At 32.9% G+C, this 23,636-nt stretch overlaps 1 protein-coding gene and 3 pseudogenes across 9 annotated transcripts; 1 reads left to right on the top strand and 3 right to left on the bottom strand.

Annotated features, from left to right (window-relative positions):
- Positions 1–3,922: 3,922 nt before the first annotated feature.
- Positions 3,923–9,423, bottom strand: LOC114183832 (UDP-glycosyltransferase 73C6 pseudogene; annotated as a pseudogene). 2 transcript variants are annotated; one of them, XR_014995078.1, is made up of 2 exons: positions 7,409–9,273; positions 3,923–4,168 (listed from the first exon to the last, which is right to left on the bottom strand). The product of XR_014995078.1 is annotated as a UDP-glycosyltransferase 73C6 pseudogene, transcript variant X1 (transcript). The 2 variants fall into 2 exon arrangements; XR_014995079.1 differs by lacking the exon at positions 3,923–4,168 and adding an exon at positions 6,319–6,571 and having other exon boundaries at positions 7,409–9,423.
- Positions 4,057–14,154, top strand: LOC146888989 (uncharacterized). 6 transcript variants are annotated; one of them, XR_014995080.1, is made up of 5 exons: positions 4,057–4,198; positions 4,721–4,866; positions 6,129–6,157; positions 6,504–6,655; positions 13,348–14,154. XR_014995080.1 is itself a non-coding variant. In XM_085673378.1 (4 exons), the coding sequence occupies exons 1-4, from the start codon at positions 4,186–4,188 to the stop codon at positions 6,550–6,552; spliced, it is 237 nt and encodes a 78-aa protein (XP_085529504.1). In that variant the 5' UTR covers positions 4,057–4,185; the 3' UTR covers positions 6,553–6,851. The 6 variants fall into 6 exon arrangements, 1 of the variants encoding a protein (XP_085529504.1); XM_085673378.1 differs by lacking the exon at positions 13,348–14,154 and having other exon boundaries at positions 6,504–6,851; XR_014995081.1 differs by lacking the exon at positions 13,348–14,154 and having other exon boundaries at positions 4,167–4,871; positions 6,504–6,851.
- On the bottom strand, positions 12,460–13,984 carry LOC114183824 (UDP-glycosyltransferase 73C3 pseudogene; annotated as a pseudogene).
- A 699-nt stretch (positions 14,155–14,853) lies between the features above and the next one.
- Positions 14,854–16,822, bottom strand: LOC114173310 (UDP-glycosyltransferase 73C25 pseudogene; annotated as a pseudogene). The gene is made up of 2 exons (XR_014995077.1): positions 16,798–16,822; positions 14,854–16,643 (listed from the first exon to the last, which is right to left on the bottom strand). The product of XR_014995077.1 is annotated as a UDP-glycosyltransferase 73C25 pseudogene (transcript).
- Between the last annotated feature and the right edge of the window lie 6,814 nt (positions 16,823–23,636).

The raw sequence follows: 23,636 nt of genomic DNA, 5'->3' as shown, positions 1-23,636 counted from the left end.
GAGCTGACCTGTAAGCCTGCATTAAGAAAAAACTTACACTTGTGTATATTAGTTACTTTTTTTGGACTATTGCATTAATGTTCCAAATTCTTGTATGACTGAAAAAAATAAATATTATGTATTTTTTAATGTGCTAAGATTTGAAGAATACATCGTGTATGTCAAAGTACGATATGAATATGTTGAAAATATTAAATTATCAATTTATCATCCAACTCCTCAAAGTCTTTGCTTAATTTTTTGAATTTCTTAAAATTTTCAATGTTTTTAACATTGAAAGTTTTATCATAAAAATTAAAAAAAAAAAACAAAACAGACTGGTCTGCGGACTCACACTTATGTGAGACTACCAGACTTTTCAGCTCGAGTTGAAAATGCAGGGCGGGACGGACCGACCCACATTATGTGAGCTGAGCCTAAATGAGTCAGACTGGCCCACATTGCCACCCCTTATACAAGTCTTTTATATATTTATTTATTGTTCGTTGATATTAAATTAACATAAGTTAATTGTAAATAAAACTAATATTTAATATTTATAGGTGTAAGTAAGTGAGGTAAGGTAATAGTAAGTAAGGGCTGTTAGTATTATTATTTGTATTAGTAATACTATTTGTATTACATCTAGTACCAGTATTATATATTAGTATTAATATTATTATTATTAATGTAAAAGCATTATTATTACTAGCGTACACACAGACGCTATCGCGCATGTCTATACGCATTTTTTAAGGTATAATTATTCGCAACGTACCCAGTTTCGTTCCAATATGTCTAAATGGTACTTGCTTTTAACTTTGCATCTATTGAGTACCCAAATTAGTTAATTTGCATCAATGTGGTCCATCCCGTTAAATTTTCAGAAACGCCGTTAACGGAACAGTGATATGGCATTGTTGAACGGATACGTGTCAATGAGAATAATTGTACAGTGGCAATGGGTAACGTGTCATGCCCTATTTCAATTGATTTTCCCCACTGAAAAAACCCTAATTTTCCATTCCCATGTTCATCTTCTTCTTCATTGTTCAATTGGTGCAGTGACCGTGAAGGTTATTTGCTGCAGTGGTCAAACCCTAAACCCCACCATTCCAAAAACAATTAATTCAATGAAAGACAAATTAAAATAGTTTGCACACCTGGAATCCGAAATAGTTGCCACTTTGATGTCAATTACAGCTTCAATTTCCTCCACAACACTCGAAATTGCCAATTTGAATTGAACCCTAACTTCGCGACAACGCTTCTCACTCGAACACCAACTTCTAATTCGTTCCCAAATCCTCCCCTTTTAATTTTCAATTTCATTTTTCGAAACACTGTTCCACATCACACACTACTCTCGTGCCACGTAATATTTTTTTCCCACTTAAGTAGTCAACATGGTCAGACGTTAAGTCATTTAACGGAGTCAACTAAAAGGGACCAAATTGATGCAAATTAACTAATTTGGGTACTAAATAGATGCAAAGTTAAAAGCGGGTACCATTTAGACACATTGGAACGAAACTAGGTACGTTACAACTAATTATACCCATTTTTTAAATATGAATATGATAATATCTTAGTAGGTGATAATAATGTAATGTTATTAAGTTAATATATAAAATAAATTTATATTTATTAAAAATGAGATTAAATGTTAAAGATAAAGTGAAATGAATAGAAAAGTTAATTGTTTGATGAATAAAAAAAATAAGATAAACAATTTTATAGAAAATGAAAAATAACCATTAATTTTAAAAAATAATAAATAATTATATTATAAAGGGTAAAATTGGTATTATGAGATGTGGACACAAAATAGGGAATCCTCTTTATTATTGTTATAGATTATTATTATTATTATTTTGAATAATATTAATAATTTTAGTATTGATATTATTATTATTGTTGTTGTTGTTTATATTATTATTATTATTATTAATATTATTATTATTGTTCTATCACGCCAAATAGTTTCACATCGCTTAGAAAGAAGTTAAAGATACTTTAAATACTTCTCTCTCCTTCCATCCTTCGATACGTCTTTTAACTTTCACCATTTGAGATGTCTTTTAAGGATAAAATTGTGACAGAGCTTCACACTTCAAAGTGGACAATATCTTGGATACATGGTGATTAACCCTAACGATGTCTCTCAGCGGACTTGGGATCGAAACATTGAAACATTGGCACTTACTGTTGGATTGATAATGAGGTTCTAAGACAAACCATTGGGTCCCTTAAACCCTCTATTGGCAATGAACTCTCATTTTCTTTAGACCTTGTTTAGGGGAGTTTATGTTCTATTACATCTAATAGTCTCACATTGCTTAAGAGTTGAGGTCAAAGACAATTTAAATACCCATTCTTCTTCCCACCCTCTGAGGCACCTTGTAAGGACAGAACCGTGACAAAACTCCATACTCCAAGTGAACAACATTAGATGAATATTAGTTGTAATTGTGTAGCCAACATATATATATATATATATATATATATATATTAAATTTTATAATATAACCGTATGTATCTTCATGTTAATTCACTATTTATGTACTCATCTACATCAAGTCTTACAAAAGTTATAATTTTGTAATATATATTTATTTATAATTTAACTATTGGATTTATAAAATTTTAATTTTGTTTATTTTTTATTAGATAAAATCAGTTTAACGCATAATATGCTTTTATAAAATTTAAGTAAACGTGGATCGATAGATAAACTAATCTAACTGTGAATATTTGTTTTCTCTAAATTTTGATATGAATATCTTGTGTGTGAAACAATTTAGGTTTGAGAGATGCTCTCGTAGCAAAACATTGATGACAGCAAGCATGATTTTTTGTAAACAATCCAAGATTTCTAACAAATTGATTTTGAGTTGATTGAGAAAGATCAAAATAATATGTTTTATACTAATTCAGTAGTAACATGTATTTAGCTATTTAACAACATCTTGAATATTTAATTAATAATCTCAAAATTTGCTTATGAATGTGATTTAAGTAAAATTTTGCTTCATGATGGTGGCTTAAATATAGTACCATATTTGGCAATTAACCACCATTTTAGACTATTTTTTCCTTTGCTACATTAAATAGTACATAGTATTGTTGTAAAAACATAAGGTAATTATTGACATGATTTTTTTTTTATAAATGTTCTTTATACTTAATTTATTAAGCATAATAATTATTTATTTAATTTCTTTTAAATACTTTAAGATGTTTTTCATAGTTTTTTCTTTAATTTAAGAGAATTTGAAATTACTTTTTTTCATCGATACATTTAACATTTTACAACTCTTTTTGTTAGGATTTAATGAAAGAGTTTAATTTCAAATTCTTTGAACTTTTACTTTTTAATTAGATTTTGTTACAACTAATAACAACACCCATCATTATTTTTTTAACATTTCTAATAACTGTTATCAATGCTTCAACATCTTTTGAAATCACTGCTAAGTGATGTTTTAATTGATAAATTCTTATTATTAATACTTTTTGACAATAAGTACACTTCAAATTTCTTACTAGCCCATAAATAGAAATACATAGACTTCATGCAGTTAAGGTCCTTTTAATAACACCTCCTCTTTTACCATGACTTAACCATCTTCAACTAACTAAGATTAGTTTTTTCTTCAAATTCTAAATAGAATACCACTCTTCAAGTCTAATTTTTAAAATAACCATTTTATATATTTAAAACTACTAATTCGATTCGTAACAAATTATGTTTAAGAAAATATATTTACAATTAAATATAATAGTTTAAAGTACTATAACTGTGTAAACTATAAAAAACATTTACAAACTTCCTCTCAAAATATTTGAGAAATCAAATTCATTTCATACTTTAATTTAACAATTATTCGAAAATATTTACCCACAACAATTTAATTTACGGGAGCATTTTTTTACCCACATATTGCATTTTGAAGTGAAATTTTCACTGGTTCATATGATTCGATTTTTAAATAAAAGAGTGACCAAAATTAAAAGTAAAAAAAACATAGAAGAGATTCGAGACATATAATCCCTCCAAACCCTGTTCGAGTTCTGCCCTTCAAACCCTTCAATCTCGTTGCGCTGGCACTCCACACCCGTCTCATCGTGGATACCTCGTGGCCGTGTTGGACCCGATGATGGGGCTGGTTGTCATCATCATCAACACCTGCATTTTGGCCACCAATGGTGAATGACGGTTAGTGTGTTTTTTTATCTCACTCTCAGATTTGCACTTATCATCACTTTCTTTATGCGTTACATTCTGGTAGTGTTCCTTGAGACTACTCCTTTCTCCGTTTTCTTAGTTTTTTCCTTATATGTTTTTTTATTGTGAATCATGTTATGTGAGCAACTCTGACAATTGCTCTGATTAGTTTGATTTCGGGCCATGTTCTGTTTCTGGTTTGTGAGGTTTTTCAAGGGGAGATACCAAGCATATTCACCATACAATAGATTAGTACATCAGTCTCAATTCAAAACCTAAAGCTCACGAGTCGTTCTCCTGGTGATCTTACCTATTTTTACCAATGTGGAACTTCTAACTCACCTTAAATTTCTAACCATCTTTCCCTCAAATGTGAGAGGCTTTATATATGGCATGCGGGCAAAGTATATTTTGACGGGAGGTTCATAAATAAAGCCTGGTGTTGATATTATAAATAAAGCCTGCAACTCTGGTGAAACTGTATTGTCGTTTGGTTTTTTTACATCAACACAGAGCTGGACAGAAGTTGGAAACAACTTGGTGTTGATATTACTAGTAAAGTAGCTCTTCATTCTGAGCTGTCAACTGGAGAATTTACTGGCTGCTTACTTCATTATGGCGCATCACATGTTTGTGGAGTTGACGTAGGTTATGGACTGGTAAGGTAACGCGTTAGATTTTTTTTTTTTTGTTACATTGAAGATGTGATACTGGTTAAGCTATATTGATATATATATTTTTTTCTTTTTGTTAAATGCAAACCCAGCTATGTGGTTTTCCTTAATATTTCTTTAGTTTTGTGTCTAAGGTTTCTTATATTCATTGTTCGTGTTGAATGTTTAATTATGCAGTTATTCCTTAGAGGCTTAACTCACATAGCACAGTACTTTTATTCTGTTACACTTTTTTTCTGGATTTCTATTAGTTTTTAGATTAATAATGATTGTCTGGCTTAACCTATGACTTTCAATTCTAATGATGAATATATCTTTAGTTTAGAGTAGTTTTCTGAGTTTTGAGCATCCATTTTGTCTGTATCTGCTCTCTTGGCATAGTGGCCTTCTACTACACCGCTACTTCTTTCGGGGTTGATCGTTATGCCTTATGGTCTAGGATTAGGCACACTAGATCGTACTCTGGTATCATTCCGTTTGTAAAATAGGTTACATTCCAGAGGTATCAGAGAATGACTGCTGCAACCTTTTCTTTGTCTGAATATGTACGTGTATATTACTGTGAAGTGGACAGGCTGACTCATCGTATGAACTCCAATTGTTAATAATGAATTTATAAAGTGCCTAGGTCATTTTTTTTTTGGAGTCGACTACAGCTGTTGAGGACACAATTCCTAAGTCGTTTAGCCATAAGTTTCGTCCTCGGTGCTTTCTATGAAAAGCAATTTCTTTTATCTGTAAATAAAACTTAATGTATGTTTAGCCGTTCAATGATACAAAATATGGATTGTTTTATTAATAAATATACACTTCTATTGATTTTTTAATGGTAAAATAAAGAATTGTTGCTATATGTTTGTGCCTAGACCCCCAAAATCTTGATTTGGTGACTTTAGACCTCTCATTCATCTCTATTCTCTAGGTAAGCTCTGAAATATTGTCAACCATAGTCCTACAGTCCTATTACAAGTAAAATATTTCAGATTATAAGAAAAAATTATGATCACGATCTTGTCTCCTATGTCTATTGATTATTAAGTGGTCGGTCATCCTTTGTAAGCCTTTGCGTGAATAGACAATTTTTATCCCATTGTGTCAGATGAAAATAACGTCCGTATATTTATAATTGTGTGCCTGTGGGATTATACTCATAATAGTTTTGTATTAAATAACCATCATTGTTGCTCCTTGTGAAAAAAGAAGAGAAAAATACTATCTCTAACCTTTGAATATCATATTCTGTTCAGGTAGGAAGAGGGATAGTGAAAGATCCTAGGTGCGGGAATTTGTGCTATCTGATCAGATTGTTTATTTACTCAAATCTACTATAATTAGTAGAAATTGAACTATTTGAAGATAAGCATGGAACCAGACGGGCAAACACAATGCTTTATAATATGTCCTATTTATTCGTATTTATCTCTTTCTAACACAATCTAATTCAAAATAGCTATAAGTTAAAACAAGATATAACACCTTGTATGGATTTACAAATAGTCTTTACATGCAGCAATATTCTCTATGGATTTCTGACCTTCTGTATAAGTTAAAACAGAGTAGTCTTTACATATAGCATTATCCTCTCTATGGATTTCTGACTTTCTGTTTTTGGCTTTTTTTAGTGAAACTCTGAAATTGTTCTACGAAGGGATTGGAGAACTCCAAGTCTGAGCTAATTGTACGATTTCCTCTTCGTAAATAAAACAACACAATATTGTCAAGGTGGAGCTTGAAAAGAGATTGCCGAAAACAATACTCAGCGAGGATTTATGGGGTTGGTTGATCAAACTTGCACTTAAATTGCTCGTAATATTAGCAATATTAGCATCAAACAATACTCAACTATATAAAGAGTTAATAGCAATAGACAAGTTATGCATAATTTGAGTTGAATTTATTTTGAATTTGCTGCATATTATATACAGCTGTATTGAATAGGTATATCACTAATTGAATATTATCTTTATGTATATTTTTACTTGGCTAGAATCAATTACATGACATTTTATTAGATGAATTTTCCAGGTTACCCAGGAAATTACCCACATATTAATCCGGTATTAATCTGTAGGTAGCTTATCCAAGAAATTATAATAAAATCTTTATACTTAAAACGAGTCAAATTAATAATTGAAATTTGTTTGTCATATTAGTATTTGCGGCTAGTGGTATTAAGAGATATAGTAACTAGTAGGAGACTAAAATGACAATAATTTCAATTTTCTTTATGGCATTCGCCTAATTTCAAAATCTATATTATGATATAATATTTCAATTTTAAGAACTATAATAATTTAATTTAATTAACAGTATTTTCTATGGACTTATTTTTTGTGTGATAATGGCCTAGTCCAGAGGCTTAAGATCGTATTACTCATTAGTTGAGTGTTAGTGGACTAAAATCATCAGGTAAAATATTAGGCGGGCATAATTAATTTGGCAGTCTTAAACACACTCAAGATTACAAAATTACTAATGTATCTTACTAATTTGCTAAGCAGAATTAGGTTCTGTTGAAATAATATACCTTATATGCTTTTGATAACCGAAGATAATCGTTAGTCTTTGTGGGACTGTTGCATGATGTCTTGGATTAGCTGGGTCACATTGAAGTGAGAAGAACCTCCTTCTACAGCTGTCTTAGCCATCTCTGCAAGCCCTCTGGCCCTTTTTCTTCTTTCTTCACTTTCACTTCCCTCATCCATTAACTCCCCTATAGCTCTCACTATATCTTCCTTCTTCACCAACACCCCAGTTTTCTCTTCATCACCCCAGAGCACCGGACTTTCCACCCCAACGCTTACACCAATTCTTATAATATTCACAACAAACCTCTCATTGAAGAATTGGTCCCCAAACAATGGCCACGTAAGCATTGGCACGCCAGCGGATATTGATTCTAAGGTTGAGTTCCAACCACAGTGTGTCATGAACCCTCCAATTGCAGGGTGTGATAGTATTAGTACCTGAGGAGACCAACCCAGAAGCAGTAGACCTACCCCCTTGGTCCTTTCCTCAAACCCTGATTCCTTAATCCACTTCATCAACTCTTCTGTTTGATTCCTTTCCCTGATGACCCATATGAACGGTATTTTGGATGCCTCTAAGGCCATACCAAGCTCTATCAACTGCAACGGAGTCAAATTGCATATGCTCCCTAGGCACACGTAAATGACTGAATTTGGTTTTTGCAAGTCAAGCCACTTCATGCAACTTTGGGCATCACTTGATATGTTGTTGTTGTTCCCTCTCTGAGTCTTATCCAACTCATTCCTGTTTCTAAGTGAAACGGGCCCAACAAACCACACTTTATTGTTTCTGGCCCTCTTGAAATCCCCTGCATATGCTTGTTCCAACTCCTCAAAAGAATTCACGACCAGCCCATAAGTAACCGCTTCAGCTGCGGCCATTTTTTCCACAAACTCGCTCCAGTTTTCGTTCATAGGTCTTGACGTCTGTGCTTTTGTGATCTCAACTTTGTCAGGGATGTCGGGTATGGAAAAGTACTCTGAATCTGAGGCTATGGTATCAAAAACCTTAGAAGTGACCAACTTTTGCTGCCACCAGAGACAGAAACAGCTAACGCCGTAGAAAGAAATTCTGGGAACGTTGAATTTGGTGGCGATGTGGGCTGTGTATGCTAAACTCACATCAGAGATTATGCAGTTTGGTTTAGGTGTCAATTGTTCAAACACTTTCTCAGCCGGTTCGTGTAGAATGGTGTTTGCGGCAAGGAAGAAGTTCAAACCCATGCCCATAGAAGGCAGCATGTCAAAATTTTCACACCCTTCTGGGAATCCAGCCTCGTGGGATGGAAATTCGAGTTGAACCAGTCGGAGGTTGAGGCCTGAGTCGGAAGCACGGGAAAAGGTTTCTGAGAAACGAGAAGCGTTATGTACGGTGGTGACTACAGTAACAATCACGTTATTCTGTGCCAATATTTTTGCAAGGTCTGTCATGGGGAGCATGTGGCCTGGGGCCATGAGAGGAAACAGAACGAAGTGAAGCTGAGATTCTTGGGATGCCATTTGGATTTGAATTGGTCGAATGACAAACTCTGAAATTCACTTGTTTATAATCTTTTAGACACTTGTTTTAGAAAGCATGTCATGGCTATTTTCTGTGGTGGAAGAGCCTATCTATGCAAGTTAACGGGTCAAGCCGGCACAGCTTGCAATGGTGGAAGACTTGCAGGTATTGCAAGTCAACACGTCTTTAGTGTTAACCTATTACTTAGATGAATCTTTTATGGTTCTCAGCTAACAAAGAAGATTGGAGCCGTAAGTAAGAACATGACTCGTACATTACACAAGAATTTGAAACATTTGAGTTTGAGTTTCTTGTTAATTAATGTAAAAATCTTATCAACAAACAATTTATAAAACTCCTAAGTGTTTATTTTATTTTTTTGAGTTTGGAAGCTGGTTCTATCCAACTGGACTCACTTAAACTTCTATCTTGTATAGATAAAAAAAAAAAATCTGATTTTCATTGTACATATATTGGGGTTAATTATCAGTTGGAGAATTAGACCATTGGTCAAACTAGAAACAATTACAGAATCGAAAAAAAAAAAAACTAATTCCTGACCAAGGGAGTGGGGGAACTAGTAAAAAGAGAGAGAGAAAACAAAAACATAGGCAATGACTATAAATAGTAGGAAAAACATTTTGCTCCAGCATGTTAAAAGGGTTTACGATCTTTTTTTTCCCACTCTTTTTCATATTTTAGTTTAGTCTTAAATAAAAAATTGATTTTAGTTTTTGAATTTCTTTTTTTCTTAAATAACAATGTTAGCTAATAAACAAACGACAACATTGACAACCTGGTGTTCATGTCATTACGATTTATGCATATGACGGAATAACACGTGTTGTTTCATAAACCAATGTGAAATTAAAAATAAAACAATAATGAGAACTAAACTAGTTAACCATAACATGATGATGAGTTAAATTAAATTGATATCTAGTTATTTAAATGCGGTTGTAAATATATTATTATTTTGAAAGTACAGCTGCCCTATTCCTCTATATTACTAAATGACTAAACAAATGTCATCTATAAAGTGGTTTTAGTGGTTTTTGTAGTTGACTTTAAAAGTAGACTTAATTAATAATTTAATCTCTATATTTTAACTTATAATTATTATAATTTTTTTTTCAATTTAGTTTTAATGTTTTTATTAATTGAGTCTGAATTTTTGTCAAATCTGTAGTCTATTCAGTTAAATTAGCTTGAATGTTATTTAGGTGTCATATGTCAAATTTTAAATCATTTTCTATTTTGGAATGTGCCACGCAGAGTAGTTTCAAAATAGAAGATAACCTAAATTTTGAACAATCTAGCAGAAGAAGTCATATCAAGTTTTTTTCAAAAAAAAAAAAGGAAATCAGTCTTTTTAAAAAAATAGGAACTCAATTGATTCAAAAAGAAATGTAACGATCAAAATCAAAAAGTTAAATATAGTGACCAAATTACTAATTAAGTCTAAAGATAAAAATATGGAAAAATTAACCAATTAGACCAGTTAAGAATGTCATTAAAAGCTAAACAAATCTTAATAAATAAAGAAAAAGTATCTTGAACCCTACGTATAAATTTATGGATTGTCCTGATTTAGCTACATGTGATGTGATGGTATTTTTAGAAGAAGTCGAAGTGAATATGTGAGTAGTTTTTCGGTTTGTTTAAGAGTGTACTCTTCTATTTATTCTAAGTTGTCATTTATGCCATAGAGCATGTTTCTAGGAGGATTTTCAGAGACTTTGGTTAAGTAGTGATTCTACTTTAGTTTACCATGGTTTCTTGGATCAATGAGCGGTTCTTTAAAGTCTTAGAAGGAGATGATGTCGATGCTTATACTTTTGTAGGCATATGTAGTTCAAAATTTCTCATGTTTTTCATGAAGAAAATTATTATGTGGATAATTTAGCTAATTTGATTTTTATCCATGGAGAACAATATAAGTGGTTCCATGTATTTATTTAATTTTTTTTTTTATAATAGATATAGTTTGTCTATGTTCTGTGAAGTGTAATTTTTTATTATAGATTTTGTGCATTCCTTCATGCTTTATATTCATTTTTTTTTATTTTAATACATTTTTATGTGATGACAAATGATTGATGGACTTTAAAATGTCTGTATAGTTGAGATGTCAAAATTTATAGTGATGCATGACATGAGTTTATTTGAAAACTCAATATGGAGGTAATCTCTTAATTAAATAAACCAAAGGATTAACTCTTTCTTATTTTATTAATAATTAGGAACTAATAATTTCCTGAATAAATAACTTGCGATTAGAAACCGGTACTTTCTGAGTGTTCTCTTCCTCCTTGTGGTTCATAATGAGCTTCTCATTGAAGAACTGTTCAGCAAACATCGGCCAAATTAGCATTGACATTGTTTAACCTTGCTGCATTGAGGGGTGTAAGGAAAACGGTGACAGAAACGACATTGGCTGCGAGTAATTTGGCGATCTCTGTGAAGGGAATGAGATGGCTTGAGTTTGGGAATCCATGGAGTGAAGGGCAAGACTGTGGCCTTGAGTTCATTCTAATAAGGAATGGATGAAAGCATATAAAAGAGAACCAGAAAAGCAGGATTCCAAGAAGGTTCAAGCATAAAAGGATGACAATGTCTTGTCTATTTACCATTCCTTTAAAGGATATATATACAAACTATTATTGTATGGAAAGAAAAGACAAAATAGAAAAACAGAAAATAACACCTCAACATATTTTAGAATGCTGATAACCAAATGCAGCTAGAACATAGAAGAAAAAGAGGATAATACTAATATTTTAGAATGCTGATAACCAAATGCAGCTAGAACATAGAAGAAAAAGAGGATAATACTAATTGAGGTATTGTATTTCGTTTAGCGTACTTGTAATATAATGGTCGTGATAAACGATATACAAGAATAAAATGCCAAAGAGAAAGGAATGTGGCAATCTTTGTCTTCTCTGAAATTTTGGGGTTCTGCTACTACCTTTGCACTTCCAACTCTTTCTTCCGATAGTTATAGATAGAGTAATGATATGTTGGTACACCCCAAAATATATTACAGGTTGCTCTTTTTTTTTATTCAACTGAAAAGCTTTTATCTTTGATTTGGATGTTCCATGAACTCTTTGACAGATTCAGCGAACTTCATGCTAAGTGCTTCAAACTATCTTCTCAAATTCAAAACCTGCATCTTCTTTGTTTTATTTAACTTATCTCAAGTTTTCTTGACATTTTTAGAGTAATCATGATACAAATATTATCATATAGAGTTTCGTGTGCAATAACGGGTGTTTTTACTTTATTATTTTGTTATTATGACTTTTGAGTTTGGTACTCTTGAGTAAGCAATGGAGTTTCAATCCTACATCTTGCACTACCTTTGAACTCTGAAGTATGTCCTTATTTTGACAATAGGAAGTGAAAGTTATGAACTTTTATTGGAAGCCAGTTTTACTTTGAAGAATATTTGTGTGTAATTTTTCTCCAAAACTTTCCACTTCTTTTTTCCGCAAAGAACATAAAATACAAATAAAGAAAGTAATTATCACAAACATACGGAAATTATCATAAGTAGTTTATTTTAATTTATAAAAAAAAAACCTCAATATTTCATCTAAGGCATTTTGAAACTTGCTATGTCTTGAATTAGGAGAGACATATTCTTGTAAGACGAGCCACCTTCTTCCACTGTTTTCTTTGCCATGTCTGCATAGTTTCTAGCCCTTTCCATAAACACTTGTTTTTCTTTGCCTTCACCCATTACCTTCTCAATAGAATCTGCAACATTTTCTTTTGTCACCTGAACTCGAGCCTTATCTTCCTCTCCCAAGTGCACAACAGATTCAGCTCCCAAACTTACCCCATTCTCCACCACTTGTACAACAATCTTCTCATTCAGAAACTGCTCAGAAAACAAAGGAAAAGTCAGCAACGGAACCCCAGCACAGATCCCTTCAAGTGTTGAATTCCATCCACAATGTGTCAAAAACGCTCCTATTGCTCTGTGTGACAATATCAACACTTGTGGCACCCAACCCTTTATCAGAATCCCTCTCTCTTTCACCCTCTCTTCAAACCCATCTTCCAAGAGCCACTTCTCCATTTCCTCTCTTCCATATGCTCCTCTAAGCACCCAAATGAATGGCCTTTTGGTTGCTTCCAATCCTAACCCTAATTCTATCAATTGCTCAGGAGTTGCACGGTTTAGGCTACCAAGGCACACATAGATCACAGACCTTGCAGGCCATGAATCAAGCCACTTCACATACCTATCTTCATCACTCCAGTTTCTCTTATTTCTCAGAGCCTTCTCCGTGTAATCCTTATTGCACAGCGACACAGGTCCAACACACCATACCTTATTCCCCGTAACCCTTTCATACTCTTTCACATATTCAGCTTCCAACTCTTCAAAACTATTAACCACAATCCCATATGCCTTTTTTGCAGCTTTTCTTGTCGCCTCGCGACAAGCTTGCAATTTCAAGTCTTTGCCAGGATGGAATAACCCGGGGAGTTGAGACCTTCGCAATTCGATTCTGTGGGGCATTCCAGGCACAAGAAATTTCTCATCATAAGACAAGCCTTCATGGACCTTTTCCTTGTTCAAAATGTAGCAGCATAGGAGATAGAAACAATTAGATGCTTCGAATATTATTCTTGGGACGTTGAACTTGTCAGCAACATCAGCCATACACACGAAATTTTTGTCGGCAATTATGCAGCTTGGAAAAGGCCTTTGGTTTTGAAGAAGCTCTTCTATTGGTCGCTGCATCAAGTTCATGGCGACAGTGAAATTGGATAGGAGATCCATTGAAGGCACAACGTCTGCGCTCTCACACCCCTCTGGTAATCCAGCCTCAGCCCATGGAAACGGAACATGCAGAATCTGGATGGGTGAGCCAGATTGAATCTCTCTGTCTATGCTAGCTTGGAAGTGGATGGAGTTGAGGGTTGTGGTGACTATACTCACTTTCACTTTGCGTCGTGCAAACATTTTGGCCATGTCCACCATGGGAAGAAGATGACCCGGGGCCATTATTGGGACGAACACAAAGTGGAGGTTGCAAAGGGGAGTTGAATCCATTAATTGCAAGCTTCTGTGTTGGGTCTTTCTGAGAAAATTCTTGTTATTTCTCTGCTCTCCAACTCTTTTTCTTAACGAGTATTCAATTTGTTCATCTAGGTGTTAATGGATAGGTCCTTAATGAATCCGAATATCTAATATGAAATGAACGAATTTTGTGTCTCTGCTCACTCTTTCAGATCCAAATCCAATTACATATTTTGTTTTTATTGATAACCAAATACTCGTTGTAAGGCATGCATATGGTATGAGTTCCAAGGATGGACACGACCTGAGTTGAACCACCTAAATTGAGACACGATTTTGTGCTTATAGACAGAACATAAATAACACTTGTTACTTTCCAAAACGCAACGGTGAAAGAGTTTGGTGTTTTTCATTCACGTGATTTGGACAAGAAATTTCCACCTGGTTTTTCGTCGCCTCTGTTTAACGAAGCAGAGTTTGAGTTGGCGTGGTTCAGTGGAGGTTGATTCTTGATTAGGAATGGTAACGAGGTGGTGCGAGACGAGTTTTTTATCTTATATTCATTTTCGTAGAAAAAATTCATTTCTATTTTCATATCCAAATTCAACGGATATCAAACTTTTGTCTCAATCTCATCTCCACCGGGTACTGGGTATGATCTCGTACTCATATTTGTACCCATTTTCTTACTACTTCAATATTAATTCGTATAAGATAATAAAAAGTTACGGTAAAGAAAACATAATGTTATCAAATATTCAATATTAGAAAGATGATTGTTTTTTTGATATCAAATACTTTGAAATAAATTATAATTGTTTATATTTTAGATTAGAATACTAAATAAAAATTTAATGAGAATCAAAATATTTATTAAATTTCTTAACATTAATGAAACCTAGTTGATAAAAATTTAAAAATACAGACAAAGCTTAACATTCCGTAAATCAAAGATCCACTTTTCGTGCTTCATACAGACAAAGCTTAAGCAAAAACACCCAGTTTAAAATTTAAGAGGGCGATCTGAGTCAAGCTTAAGGCATCTCTGAACATAATTTACTCTAAAAAAACATTTGGTGTGCCATTTTGTTGTGACATTTTCGAACGAACGATGTCTTGAATTAGCAGAGACATGTTGTTGTAAGATGAACCACCTTCCTCTACTGTTTTCCTTGCCATGTCTGCATAATTTCTTGCTCTTTCCCTCATCACTTCTTTTTCTCTGCCTTCACCTAATACTCTCTCAATTGAATCCGTAACATTGTCCCTCGTCACCTCTACTCGAGCCTTGAATTCATCTCCCAAACGCACAACAGTTTCAGCTCCTGCACTCACCCCAGTCTCCACCACCTGCACCACAACCTTCTCATTAAGAAACTGCTCAGCATACAGAGGATAAGTCACCAACGGAACCCCTGCACAGATCCCTTCAACCGTTGAATTCCATCCACAATGTGTCAAAAACGCTCCTATTGCTCTGTGTGACAGTATCAACACTTGTGGCACCCAACCCTTTATCAGAATCCCTCTCCCTTTCACCCTCTCTTCAAACCCATCTTCCAACAACCATTTCTCCATTTCCTCTCTTCTATATGCACCTCTAAGAACCCAAATGAATGGCCTCTTTGTCGCTTCCAATCCCAACCCCACTTCTATCAACTGCTCTGGCGTTGCACGGTTTTGGCTACCAAGGCACACATAAATCACAGACCTTTCAGGCCATGAATCAAGCCACTTCACATACCTATCTTCATCACTCCAGTTTCTCTTACTTCTCAGACCCTTCTCCGTGTCATTCTTATTGCACAGCGACACAGGTCCTACACACCATACCTTATGCCCCGTAACCCTTTCATACTCTTTCACATACTCCCCTTCCAACTCTTCAAAACTATTAACCATTATCCCATATGCTTTTTTCGCAGATTCCCTTATCGCCTCACGGAAAGCTTGCAACTTCAAGTCCTTGCCAGGGTAGAATATCCCGGGGAGTTGACACCTTCGCAGTTCGATCCTGTGGGGCATTCCGGGCACAAGAAATTTCTCATCATAAGACACAGCTTCGTGGACCTTGTTCTTGTTTAAACTGTGACAGCACAGCAGATAGAAGCAACTAGTCCCGTCGAATATTATTCTAGGGACATTCAGCTTCTCTGCAACCTCAGCCGCGCACAGGAAATTTGTGTCGGCAATTATGCAGCTTGGAAATGGGGTTTGGTTTTGTAAAAGGTCTTGTATTGGGCGCTGCAACAAGTTCAGGGCGACATTGAAGTTGTATAGGAGATCCATTGAAGGAAGAGTGTCTTGGCTCTCACACCCCTCTGGTAATCCAGCCTCGGCCCATGGAAACGGAACGTGCAGAATCTGGATGGGTGAGCCAGATTGAATCTCTCTGTCTATGCTCTCTTGGAAGTGGATGGAGTTGAGGGGTGTTGTGACTATGCTCACTTTCACTTTGCGTCGTGCAAACATTTTGGCCATGTCCACCATGGGAAGAAGATGACCCGGTGCCATTAACGGGATGAACACAAAGTGGAGAGGTGTTGAATCCATTATTTGCAAGCTTCTGTGTTGTGGGAGACTCTGCCAATGAGAACGCTCTCACTTTACCTTTTAATAAGGAGGTTGTTAACAAATACCATACATAATGCACACTGCGACACTAAGCTGCCATATGCTGTTACATCCAAAGCTGTAACATGCGTGGAAAATAGTACAAAAGCGACAAATTTAAAAATAAATAAATAAAGTTCAAGAATATATAAAACTAGGACTTGTATCCGTGCGTTGCACGGGTTTTAAAAAATATAATATATTTATTATAATAATTTAAATTTAATACTTACCATTAAAAATTAAAAATTGAATTGGTACTATCTCTGAAACTAAATTTATATATATATATATATATATATATATATAAATTTTTTTATTAAACGTTGGATTATTTGACATTTTTATTTAATTAATTTTTGAAAATGCATTATCAGATTAGAAGTTATATATTGATAATATTATTTCTAACAAAATTTGACATCAAATAGTTACAATGATAAGAAATTATTATAATTTAATGTGAATTGAAATATTTTACGCAAGTTGGTCCATAATTTTAGATATTATATCTTTAAGGGTGAGATAATTGAAAATGACTGTAATAATATATTATTAAAGTTTATGGTCTGTAAAGTCAGACAGTACAGTGTATAAATTACTTTTTCGAAATTTTATTTATGTAGATATATATGAAACATGCTTAGACAGAACTTATTATCAATCTTAATTGTTTAATGAGGTCGAAGTATATTTTGTATAGTTTTAAGGAATTGACAATATCGATTAGAGAGATAAATTGTTATCCAAAGTTGCAGACAGATGGGAAGAATATCTATAAAAGAATATCAAAGTCAGTTTGAAGTTTGAGATGTCAAGAAATTAATATTAAAATATAATTTATATATATATATATATATATATATATATATATATATATATATCTCGTAAAGTGTGATTTTTAAAATAAATTTTATGCATTTTATAATATTAGATTTTTGTTTAATTGAACTAATTACTTGCTAATTAAATTAGATTAATTAACTTTAAATTAAATTAATTGTAATCACAAATCTTTTTTTTTTTTTCAACGAGACATCCTAAGTACATAAACAAATCCTTAATAGTTGGAAGATTCCTTTTTTAAGTCTACAATTCACACCGTGTGATAATATTTCCTTCCAAAGTTACAATTTTAAATTTAAAAAAAAGAAAAGAAAGTAAAAAATGCAGATGAAACATAATTTAAAAAATAAATTAGAGTCCTTGGCCCAGAGAAATTAGATATTCAAATAGTGAAAATAGATTAAAATTTCAAAAACATCATACCATTTTAAATAAAATCAAGCATTTACATAACTACTTCTGTTATCATAAATAACAATAAAACAAAACTAACACATGCTTATAGAAAAACGTGTTTTATGAAGAAATACTAAAATATAAAAATTAAACCTTTTTGAAAACACATGAAAAAGATAAAACTCAAACATTTGGCGTTTTGCTTGAGAGAAAATAATCATACCGCAATACGCCAGGGAAAGATCATGAGAGTGAGAGATGAAAGTATATAAAAAAAAATTCAGATGAAAATTCTAAAGTTCAAATTCAGAAAAAAAAAAATAAAGAAGTAAGAGTAATGAACTTTAAAATCCAAATTGGGAAAAAAGATACCAAATCCATACAACAAATAACACACAAATATAACAAATCACGTATAAAAAAACATAAATCAAAACAAACATCAACTACGGTTCAAAAAAGAAATGAAAAAAAAGAGAAAAAATAACGAAACCATAGTAAAAAACCAAAGGACCAACATCGAAAAAATCAGATAAAAACCCCAAACTACAAAATCACCAAAACATAAATCGGTCAAAACGTAATGACATAAGATAAAAAACGTAGAAATATATACTCAATTCATACAACAAATAACAAAGCAAAAAAAAGTTGAAATATAAATATATATATATATATATATATATATTTATATTTATATATATATATATATATATATATATATATATATATATATATACTCAATTCATACAACAAATAACAAACTCCTTTTATTTTCTTTTTCTCTTAACTCAACTTCTTTTATTTCTTTTGCTCTCATATTCTCCTCTTTTATTTCTTTGCTCCCATCTCCTCTTTTTTTTTTTTTTTTTTCCTTTCAAACTCCTTGTATTAAATCTATTTTATTACTTTCATTACCGTTAGAGCATGTCTTTTTCAATACTAATCACACATTCTTTTTTATCTTTATATCTTTTCTTTCTTCTTTTCTCAAATTTATCTTTCAATTTTTCATACATTTGTTAAATAAACTCATTAACACAAAAATTATAATAAACATTGAGTTGACAAGCATTTTAACACTAATACGTACCATAAGTCTATAAAAATACAAATAAAAGGTAAAATTATGTAAAAAAACTCACTAATGTTATGAATTAATGGTCGTCCATTGATTTATACAATCACTCATATGATTGATAATCATATTATTCATTACTCTTTATGATGTAATATTTTGTATTTACTATTTGATTTTATATCCTTTCTGGGTTACCATATTGTACCTATAAATAGGACTCGTCCTATCAGTAATGAGACACACATAAAAACAGAAGTTGCTCCCTACTCTCTCATTCTCTATTCTTCCTCTCCTTTGTCTCTCTTATTACCTTTATTTTATAACACGTTATCAGCACGAGGGTTATCCAACTGAGCGTGAAGGCATATATTTTTTTTTCTCCCTAAGAACAACGCTCTATATTCCTTAACCGAGGTTCTTTCTAATCTTTTTCTCATTCACAAACTTTATCTCATTTTCTTTTTTTTTTGTGTAATGATAATTGTTTGATTTATTTTTCTCTGTCATATTATTATTATTATTATTATTTGATTTTAATAATTTCATACATGAAATTTGATTATATTAATATTTTATGTGCTAGTTTTAAACACGCGAAACGTTGCAAAATTCTCTGTCATAATATTTTTATTATGACGATGATTATTATTAATATTATTATTTTGATGATGATGATTATTATTAATATTATTATTTTATGTGTTAGTTTTAAACACGCGAAACGTTGCAAAATTTGGATTTGTGACCCTTGATATTGTAAGGAAGAATTCCTTATATTGGATTTTAAATGTTGAAATATATTTAGATGCAATGGATATTGGGATACCATTAAATAAAGAAATAAAGCAACTAATTTGCTCATAACAAAAATATTGTGAAAAGAGACTTCACAAATATTGTGAATTTATTTCATGCCTATGCATGGCTGGCTGGACAAAGCAATAAAGCTTTTGATGAAAAATCATGAGATCCGCCTAATCTGCTCCATTCCCAGAAGTGAATGGAGCAATCAATATTATGAATTGATTTCATGACTTCTTGTGGCTGAACAAAATAATGAGCTCTTGATGAAAAATCATGAGGCCCGACCAACTGGTTCTGCTCCATTCCCAGAAGTGAATGCAGCAACATCTGATCCATATAATCATGGACGAGGTCAAGACCATAATAATAATCGTGGTCGTAATTTTGGCCGTGGTCGTAGCCATGGTCGTGGTCGTGGTCGTGCTATTAATCATGGTCGTGGACATGGTTATAAAGGAAATTTTCAAAGAGAAACTTCATCAACAGAAGTGGAACAAGAATGCGAAAAAGGAAAAAGAAAGGGGTGAAAATAATGGCAAAAAGGCTGAAAATATATGTTACCGTTGTGGTAGTAAAGGTCATTGGACCCGTGCCTGTTATACACCAAAGCATCTTGTTGAACTCTACCAAGAATCACTTAAAAAGAAGAATGTAGAAACACACTTTGCTTATGAAGATGGTGATTCTGATTATGGTCATATGGATACTACTCATCTTGATATTGGTGATTTCTTTTCTAAACCCGATGGAAGCATTGATCACCTTATTGGTGATGGGAGTGTTAGAAAATAGTTTTATTTTATGATTAATTTTTAAGACAATGTTTTATATTTAATTCATGTTGCTTTTATATGTACAAGTTTTTATGTTTTTATGAATAAAATCCTCTATTTTATTTTTTTTTTCTTTCTCTCCTCTTACAAAGTAATCTCTAATATTGATATTTATGTTTATATGAAGAATGAATATTGGCATTAACACCAATGATGAGGATCTGTGCCTTGCTGATAGTGCAACAACTCATACAATTCTCAAGAGTAATAAATTTTTCTCTACTTTGGTAATGCGAGAAGTCAATGTTAGTACTATTTCTGGTACTACAAATATAATTGAAGGCTCTGGAAGAGCTACAGTACTTCTGCCAAGAGGTACAAGATTGCATATTAAAAATGCATTTTATTCTCCTAAGTCCAATAGAAACTTATTAAGTTTCAAGGATATTCGTCTAAATGGATATCATATTGAGACAAATAATGAAGGAGATGTTGAATATCTTTATATCACTCAAATTGAGTCAAATAAAAAATGTGTATTGGAGAAATTATCAGCCTTCTCTTATGGCTTGTACTACACATATATTAATGCGATTGAGACGCATGTTATTGTAAGCCAGAAGCTTACAAATAAGAATGAATTTCTTGTTTGGCATGATCGGTTGGGTCATCCTGGATATATCATGATGCGAAAAATAGCTGAAAACTCATGTGGACATCCACTTAAAAGTCAAAAGCTTCTTCAGTCCAATGATTTCTCATGTACTGCATGTTCGCAGGGAAAATTGATAATAAGACCATCACCAGAAAAAATTAGAAATGAGTCAATCTCATTTTTAGAACGAATACAAGGTGATATTTGTGGTCCAATACACCCACCATGTGGATCATTTAGATATTTCATGGTATTAATTGATGCGTCCACTAGATGGTCACATATTTGTTTACTATCAACTCGAAATCAAGCATTTGCTAAGTTATTAGCACAATTGATCAAGTTAAGAGCCCACTTCCCAGATTATCCAATTAAGAAAATTCGTCTTGATAATGCTGGTGAATTTACATCTCATGCTTTTAATGAGTATTGTATGTCAATTGGAATTGAAGTTGAACATCCAGTAGCACATGTTCATACTCAAAATGGACTTGCAGAATCATTGATAAAACGTCTAAAATTGATTGCACGACCTTTACTTATGAAAGCTAATCTTCCAATGACTACTTGGGGATATGCAATTCTGCATGCTGCAGTATTGATTCGCATCAGACCAACAAGTTATCACAAATACTCTCCTTTACAGTTGGTTTTTGGTCAACAACCAAATATTTCTCATTTAAGAATTTTTGGGTGTGCTGTATATGTCCCAATTTCCCCACCAAAAAGGACTATGATGGGTCCTCAAAGACGTTTGGGAATATATGTTGGATATGATTCTCCATCGATAATAAAATATCTTGAACCATCAACAGGTGACTTATTTACAGCTCGATTTGCTGATAGTCATTTTGATGAATCAATTTTTCCAACGTTAGGGGGAGAAAGAAAGAAACTGGAAAAAGATATTGGTTGGAATGAATTATCATTATCTCATCTTGATCCTCGTACAAAAGAGTGTGAACTAGAAGTTCAACGGATAATTCATTTACAAAAATTGGCCAACCAATTACCAGATGCTTTTACTGACACAAAAAGGGTAACTAAGTCGCATATACCCGCTGCTAATACTCCAATCAGAATTGATATTCCTGTTGGACAATCTAATATAGCAAATGAATCTCAAACACGCCTAAAGCGTGGTAGGCCTTTGGGTTCCAAAGATAAAAATCCTCGTGTGAGAAAAAGGGAAAAAAGGCAAGATGGCCTAATCGAGGGGGTAAAAGTCCCAAAAGATTCTTTTGACATAATCAATGATTCGGTTCCAGAAGAACCTCAGGTACCTGAAATTGTTGAAAATGATGAGATCTCAATAAATTATGTCATGAATCATAAAATATGGAATCGAAATAAAGTCAATATTGACGAGGTTTTTGCATATAATGTAGCAAAGGATGTCATAAGTGACAATGATGATCAAGAACCAATGACAATTGAAGATTGTCGGCAAAGAAATGATTGGCCAAAATGGAAAGATGCAATCCAAGCAGAATTAGATTCGCTTGCTAAACGAAAGGTTTTTGGACCTGTAGTTCGCACACCTGAGGGTGTAAAACCTATTGGGTACAGATGGGTTTTTGTACAAAAACGAAATGAGAATGGTGAAATTGTTAGATACAAAGCACGGTTAGTTGCTCAAGGTTTTTCACAAAGACCTGGTATTGATTTTGAGGAGACATATTCTCCAGTATTGGATGCAACAACATTTAGATATTTAATTAGCCTTGTTGCACAAGAAGGTTTGAATTTGCACCTCATGGATGTTGTTACAGCCTATTTGTATGGCTCTTTGGAAAATGATATTTATATGAAACTCCCTGAAGGATTTAATGTGCCCAACAAAGCAAATTCTAAAAAGGATTATTCAATAAAATTGAATAAGTCCCTTTATGGATTGAAACAATCAGGACGTATGTGGTATAACCGTCTAAGTGAGTACTTATTAAAGGAAGGGTATAAAAATGACCCTATTTGTCCTTGTATTTATATGAAAAGATCCGAGAATGAATTTGCCATAATTGCTGTTTATGTAGATGACATAAACATAGTTGGAACTCCTAATGAGCTCACAAAGGCAATTGATTGTTTAAAGAAAGAATTTGAGATGAAGGATCTTGGAAGGACAAAGTTTTGTTTGGGATTACAAATTGAGTATTTAAACAAAGGTGTTCTTGTACATCAAGAAGCTTATATAACGAAAGTGCTTAAAAAGTTCTATATGGACAAATCACATTCACTATGCACTCCAATGGTGGTGAGGTCATTAGATGTTGATAAAGACCCTTTTAGACCTCAAGAAAAAGATGAAGAACTACTTGGTCCTGAAGTACCATATCTTAGTGCTATAGGAGCACTAATGTATCTTGCTAATTATACTCGACCCGATATAGCATTTGCTGTAAATTTGTTAGCAAGATATAGTTCTTCACCTACAAGAAGACATTGGAATGGAGTAAAACAAATACTCCGTTACCTTAAAGGCACTATGAATATGGGCTTGTTTTACCCAAATGATTC

Source organism: Vigna unguiculata, chromosome 1, assembly GCF_037176805.1.
Source record: "Vigna unguiculata cultivar grain cowpea cultivar isolate G323 ecotype 2 chromosome 1, ASM3717680v1, whole genome shotgun sequence".
Lineage (NCBI taxonomy): Eukaryota > Viridiplantae > Streptophyta > Magnoliopsida > Fabales > Fabaceae > Vigna > Vigna unguiculata.
This window is presented reverse-complemented; position numbering and strand designations above follow the sequence as displayed.

Excerpts from the sequence above, each read along its gene's own strand:
- LOC146888989 (XM_085673378.1), top strand. Across the intron at positions 4,867-6,128 it reads TTGACGTAGGTTATGGACTG|GTAGGAAGAGGGATAGTGAA; the intron begins GTAAGGTAACGC and ends TATTCTGTTCAG. Across the intron at positions 6,158-6,503 it reads GGGATAGTGAAAGATCCTAG|TGAAACTCTGAAATTGTTCT; the intron begins GTGCGGGAATTT and ends GGCTTTTTTTAG.